General features: G+C 39.6%; 1 protein-coding gene and 1 long non-coding RNA gene across 2 annotated transcripts in view; both read right to left on the bottom strand.

Moving 5' to 3' along the window:
• Nucleotides 1-482: 482 nt before the first annotated feature.
• LOC103508134 (serine/threonine-protein kinase PRP4 homolog) overlaps nt 483-6,771 on the bottom strand; it is a gene marked incomplete in the record, with an annotated part of 37,063 nt that continues 30,774 nt past the window's right edge. The window contains 3 exon segments of the mRNA XM_017443624.2: nt 483-801; nt 1,276-1,407; nt 1,704-1,814. Coding sequence (XP_017299113.1) covers nt 598-801; nt 1,276-1,407; nt 1,704-1,814 — 447 coding nt within the window.
• Nucleotides 2,426-3,654, bottom strand: LOC103508130. The gene is made up of 3 exons (XR_541303.3): nt 3,405-3,654; nt 2,673-2,801; nt 2,426-2,449 (listed from the first exon to the last, which is right to left on the bottom strand). It is a non-coding gene; the product is annotated as an uncharacterized LOC103508130 (long non-coding RNA).

Below are 6,771 nucleotides of genomic sequence, written 5' to 3'. Positions count from 1 at the left end.
TCTGTCATCTTGTGCAGATTAAGGATTATTCCATGAAACTCGTTTCCATTCATATTTTCTCCAATATAAACGGATGTGTCAGGGCCTGATTGATGGGCAGTCGTTTGGATGTGTCCAGCATGAGTATCTTGTCCAGAAGGTCTTTGAGTTGAAGTACTTTCCTCGCTTGATCATCAGGGAGGTGTTGATTGCCCACTAGTTCCGAGTGAAGATCCCGCGTGGGGTGAATCGTGGACATGGTCACGATTTTCTCCTGTGAAGGGGGAAAGTGGAAATTGATGATTTTGAAAGAAATTAGACTCATTTCCTGCCAGCCTTGTTAACTTAGAGCCTTGAGAGTAGTACGCCTGCCTTGTAAGCTTTAGGTCGCGGATTTAAGTTTAAGACGTTAGACTTAGAAATCCTGTCAAAATCAAGCCCCTGGATGTAAGCTTGCGTGCTAACTGGGTTTTTAACCATACAAGATGATTTTCACTTTAGAATTTGCTCGCGGGCGCAAGGAAATCCTCTCGCGGGCGCAGGGTTGGCGATCGCTGCTATAGTACATGTCTGTCATTTTGTGCAGATTAAGGATTATTCCATGCAACTCGTTTCCATTCATATTTTCTCCAATATAAACGGATGTGTCAGGGCCTGATTGATGGGCAGTCGTTTGGATGTGTCCAGCATAAGTATCTTGTCCAGAAGGTCTTTGAGTTGAAGTACTTTCCTCGCTTGATCATCAGGGAGGTGTTGATTGCCCACTAGTTCCGAGTGAAGATCCCGCGTGGGGTGAATGGAGGACATGGTCACGATTTTCTCCTGCGAAGGGGGAAAGTGGAAATTGTTGATTTTGAAAGAAATTAGACTAATTTCCTGCCAGCCTTGTTAACTTAGAGCCTTGAGAGTAGTACGCCTGCCTTGCAAGCGCTAGGTCGCGGTTCGATTCCCGCTCGAGAGTAGCAAACCTGCCTTATAAAGGTTACGCCATGGGTTCGATCAACACCCTGGGTGAACGTTATCCTACACAGATAAGGTTTGTCCTCTGGAGGCCTGGCTTTCTTCTATTATATCCTGCTTCTCTCTTTGATTTCGGGACCCTGGATGTTACAGTTCCTTCTACCAAACCTACCAAAATAATAATAAACTGTTTGACCTGCACTCATTTGAAAGACCGTATAATCGTATAAGCTTAACCCAACTTTTAGGCCTCTTCCTCCCTACACCTAAGCCTCAGATTGGCCTTTTTGTGTACGGAATACGAAAGTTAATCTGAAAAATAAGCTTTATACTAACCCTTTCGGTGACCTTGTCCACTTCATGATATTGGAAGTTACAGTGAGAATCAAAGTGCTGATCCTTGAACTGACCCTTCCTGATGACCTTGTTCGGGAATTTGCCCTTCAGATCCATGAAGAATTTCAGCATCTGGGGGAGTGAAAAGGAAAAAATAAAGAATGATAGTTAAAACTAAAAGTTAACTTTTTATATGCATTGTCTAGCCTTGGCATTTTAACTGAATCAACATGATTGATTCAAAGACTATTTGGTGTCACTGCTGTCATGTTAGTTTTCCCTTGGAAGTAATGTCACGCTTTGTCGAGCCACCTAGCCAGTGTATTGCATCCCCCTGAAAAAGTCAGCTCTTTCAGTTTCTCTTCAAAGTCGAAAGGTAAGACCACAGTGAGACTTCACCTACGAGAGGTGTTAACCAGTATGTTTACCTGATTGTTGGACTTTCCAGAGAACATTATCTTGCCAGTGTATAATTCATAGATAGTACATCCCGCAGACCACAGGTCTATACCGAAATCATACGGGATACCCAGAATAACCTGAAATAAAACAGAAATGCATTAGTGGTTGGGTGGAAGAGAAACTTACAAGAATATTAGGACTATAAATTAGATGTGTCCCTGGCTCTCACTACATTGGAGAACACACCCTGACCTGTATAGCCGTATACCTGAAAAAACCGCACGGAATGAGAGGCATACTATCGGAAGGGCATGCTACGACACAGACCACACGAGTCTAATGTAGCCGTTGTTTCATCGCTACGAAATAAAAACGAAGGTGAACCTTTCATCTTGGGGAGGAAAAACCTGAAACTTTGGTGAGGGGAGCTAAGGGTTAACAGGATATGAATGGCAACGAATAAAGCTTACGAGAGCCAGCCTAGTTAGCTTGGAAAGTAGTTTATCTGCTTTGTAAGCGTTAGGTAGCGGGTTTGATTTTCACCCGGGGCGAGCATTCTCCCCAAACAGATAAGGTTCATCGGTTCATCCTCGGAATAGCTGACTTTCTCCTATCTTGTCCTCCCTCTCGCTTCGATTTCAAGGCGAAAAGACATCGGTAGCCACAGTCCCATCTATTAAACGGCAGAAAAAAAAAGAACATTGGCCAACGAAATGGGAGTTTAACTTAATGAAATCTGTAAGTTTTATGCTTCTTCTTTTTCTTGTGTTTTCTGAAAAGAGTTGATACTTGAGCAAAAATATGGTGGGGTGTTTACTGTCCTTTATGACAATTTTTTATTTCCATTTTCATTTTTTACATGGGACAATATTTTGTTTCACTTATTCTTTCAGCCCAAAATAGAAATATTTGTCCTACTCTTACCCTATACCAAATTAAGTGAGTTTTCTTGAAATATTCAAAACCTATGAAAAATTCAATAAAAAAAAGCTTACTTTTCTTTTTTGTCAGTGGAGCTAGATTTCTTATGCTTATGCTTGTGTTTCTTCTTCTTTTTCTTTTCTTCCAACTCTGTTTCTGAGTTACTCTCAGATGATTCTAAGTCTAACTCATCGCTTGATTTCCTAAACAAAACAAGAGAGGGGAAAATTAGTTAGAATTTCAGTGAAGTCAAAATCATTTTTTCACCACTTTACATTTGGCATGGCTGTTTGCTTAGTGTGTAAATAAATAAACATCTGATGAATTCTAAATACTCCATGCTTCAAAAAGATTAAAATCTTTTAACAGTCTCCAAATATATAAGCAGTAATATGTTTACCTTTACACTATTACATAACCCACCCCACAAAGTAATTTATTCAAGCACAATACCTATATGTTGATTTCTGACCTAATCAACACTCTTTTCTCACATAGCAACAGGAGACAAACTAATAAGTATTTGTGTGATCAAGGAGTGAGAACTGAAAAGTTAGGAGCTATATCCTCGAGAAGAATTCGTTTTTTGCCATGTGAATGGGCATCCACAATCTACAGTCGAGTTGTTTGCAATGTTGGTAAATTTTCAGGCACTTTCATGACAGTTAGGAAGCCCCAACCTGAGACTGCACACCTCAGGGTTATTTAATCATTGTCATCTGTATTTTTAATTGTTCATGTCCGTGTCATCTAGCACTTGACGATCTTCAAATCGAGCTTTTCTAGGCAACTTGAATTTATCTTACCCCATTGCTTTGGTTGGTTGTCCTCCTTGAGAACTTTGGACACCCAGAAACGTTTAACAACGACTTGGGACTGGTGGTGGATTCCTGATCAGGAACCACAGGGACAGTTTATACTCAACACCATGAAGCTCTACGTTCTTCCTAGAAGATGACAAAATCAAGCTAATAGGAATCGGGGCCCCAAAAAGAGTAAAGGAAAATTTCAAAAGCCCAAATGCCCAAATTTCCCGAAAGTCGAAGAAAAAAGAAAAAAAAAGGTTTGTTTTGATTTTGACACTGGTGAGAAGTGAGCCTCCTCTTATTTGAAGCGCGTTAAATACGGCGCCTTAACCCATTGATATCCATTTGTGTTTTTGGGAATTCACTTCAATTTAAACCTACCTATCTTTGAATTTTTAAAGCTCTTAATTCCATTTCCATCATAATCATTATTTTATTTTATTACCTACCTGAAGATTTTTTTTTCCCCTTCAATTTTAATTATTTACCGAGAGAAAAAAGATATAATTTCCAAGACCTATTTTACAACAATCGCTACTGTAAACGCGTCTTTAACGCGCCAAGGATTCCTGGTAAGCTTTGGCTAGCTTCTAGCTTCTCACCTTGTAAACAAAAAATTCTTATCATTTTCCTTTGATGATTTTCCAAAATTTCCATTTTCCTGATAAGGCGCTTCTTAACGGGAGGGGTGTTGGAGTCTTCGCTCTGCTTGGGGGAGGTGTTATTGGAGGGGTTGGATTGGACGCTCTCCTGGGGTGGATGGTCGTGGGTGGGAGGGTTGGTGTCTTGGGTGGTAGATCGGGAACTGGGGGGAGGGGAGGGATCCTCGGTTTTGGCTCGTTTCGGACTGGTGGGCAGAGACGACATGTTGGAGTCTTCAGAGTTCTGGAAGATAAAGGGGAAAAAGAAAAGTAATTCAATGTTATTCATGAGAAAAAAGAAACTTATATAAACTTTGAAAACGGGATACCATGTCAAGTACTAATTAATACTAAAATAAGAAGAGAATAAGTCTTCACTTGACTAAATAATTTAGTCAATTTATTATTTAGTCAAGTGAAGACTTATTCTTATTTTAGTATAATAAAGAAACTTATATCAAAAAGTCGATGAATACTACACATACCACATACTCCACAGTAAATCACTTTGAGTTAAACCAATTAAATCAAGCAATATGAATTGGATTTAAATTGAGGAATGAAGTTGCAGAATTTAATCAATTCAGTTGATATTATCTCGAAATGTGGGACATTTAAGAATAAGTTTTAATTTATTGGCAGCATTGCATTGCTTCAACTGAGTACTTAAATTACGACTCTTCTCCATTAATACTATCCCAGTAGCCCACCCATCCTACCCTTAACCACACCCGACGTTGCTTCACGCGAAATCCGCGAACATAATCGCCAAATCCGCGAACATAATCGCGAAATCCGCGAACATAATCGCCAAATCCGCGAACTAAATCGCGAAATCCGCGAACATAATCGTGAAATCCGCGAACATAATCGCCAAATCCGCGAACTAAATCGCGAAATCCGCGAACATAATCGCGAAATCCGCGAACATAATCGGGCTGTAAATACAGGGTGTACGTTAAGTTTTGGACGCCTTGTATATTTGGTCACAATAAGTTTAGTTTTTCCTTTTCTTCTCCTTCCTCGCCTTCTCCCGTGTTCAGACGGGGTCGGCTTTTTTCGTCAGCCTCGCAATCAGCCCTAGGTGATTGCTTTGGGCTGGATTTTGGCTACAAAATTTTTACGAATGGATGCCCTTCGCACTCAACCTTTGCTATTTAGAACCTATCTTGAATCAAATAAACCTATAAATTCTATCCTAAATAAACAACAGCATGGGTTTTCCCATGGTATTTTTCTCAGAAGTGCGCATTCAGACTGCGATTTCAGAGGAAAAAAAAGAAATCCGGTTATAACTAATTTGGCATAATTAGTGGAATAGGTTGGCATAATCAGTGGAATAGGTTGGCATAGTTAGTGGAATAGGTTGGCATAATTAGTGGAATAGGTTGGCATAATTAGTGAAATAGGTTGGCATATCAGGTTGTGGGGATCAGCTACTCAGGTTTTTCCACCGAAGGAACCGAAAAAAATTGCTGTAAATACAGGGTGTACGTTAAGTTTTGGACGCCTTGTATATTTGGTCACAATAAGTTTAGTTTTTCCTTTTCTTCTCCTTCCTCACATTCTCCCGTGTTCAGACGGGGTCGGCGTTTTTCGTCAGCCTCGCAATCAGCCCTAGGTAATTGCTTTGGGCTGACATTTGATTTTGGCTACAAAATTTTTACGAATGGATGTCCTTCGCACTCGACCTTTGCTATTTAGAAGTTTAGAACCTGTCTTGAATCAAATAAACCTATAATCTATCCTAAATAAACAACAGCATGGGTTTTCCCATGGTATTTTTCTCAGAGGCTGCGAATTCAGACTGCGATTTCAGCGGAAAAAAAAAATCCGGTTTTATAACTGATTTGGCATAATTAGTGGAATAGGTTGGCATATCAGGTTGTGGGGATCAGCTACTCAGGTTTTTCCACGAAGGAACTGAAAAAAAATCAAAGAGGAAAAAATGGCTGCTGATATTTTCACTATAATGATTAGTAATTTATGTTAGTTTCCTCTTATTACATTGTGGGTATTCCCAGGTCGCCAACAAAGAAGTTATACCTAATTTACAAAGAAGGTATAATTTACCATAGTAAGTGTATTTGCGTTTCAACTTACTAGGTATCAATCTTATGTTCCTCCTCCATTAAGATATTCACATCAATGTCTGAAATGTTAGAATTCAAGTTCATTTCCATCATGATTATGATGACTTGCTTATTACCTAGGTATATTCTTCATTATACCTACCTGAATATGTACGTGTTACCTATTCAATGAATATAGGTAACACTCAGACTCCATGTACATACCTCCAAAATTAGTATCTACCTACACACCGTAACTATAGGTTGGTTACAAATAAAATTACAAAGCTACAAAATTATAGGTAGGGATAGAAAGGAACAAAATTATAGGTAGGTTTATTATATTAGGTAGGTACACATTGGTACCTATACCTATAAACAAGTAGGAATTTATTTAGCAAAAAAAAGCTACACACTTAGTACACACAGACAAGAAACTTTCACAGATTGTATTTTTACTTTCTGCATACACCTACCTTTTCTACGAGTCAGGTTGTACCGGGGAGGAGGGGAATTTCCGACCTACATTACAGGAGAAAATGAAGCTCCAAAGGGAGGGGGGCGGCCGGGCCCCCTCGAACTCAACTTTTTGGAGTCTGAGGAAAATTGAGCTCGAGGGGGGGGGGGGGGGATACGGCCCTGCTACGAGTATTA

Source organism: Diaphorina citri, unplaced genomic scaffold (assembly GCF_000475195.1).
Source record: "Diaphorina citri unplaced genomic scaffold, Diaci psyllid genome assembly version 1.1 scaffold370, whole genome shotgun sequence".
Taxonomy (NCBI): domain Eukaryota; kingdom Metazoa; phylum Arthropoda; class Insecta; order Hemiptera; family Psyllidae; genus Diaphorina; species Diaphorina citri.
Note: the sequence above shows the minus strand (reverse complement) of the source record. Positions and strands in the feature narration are given on the sequence as shown.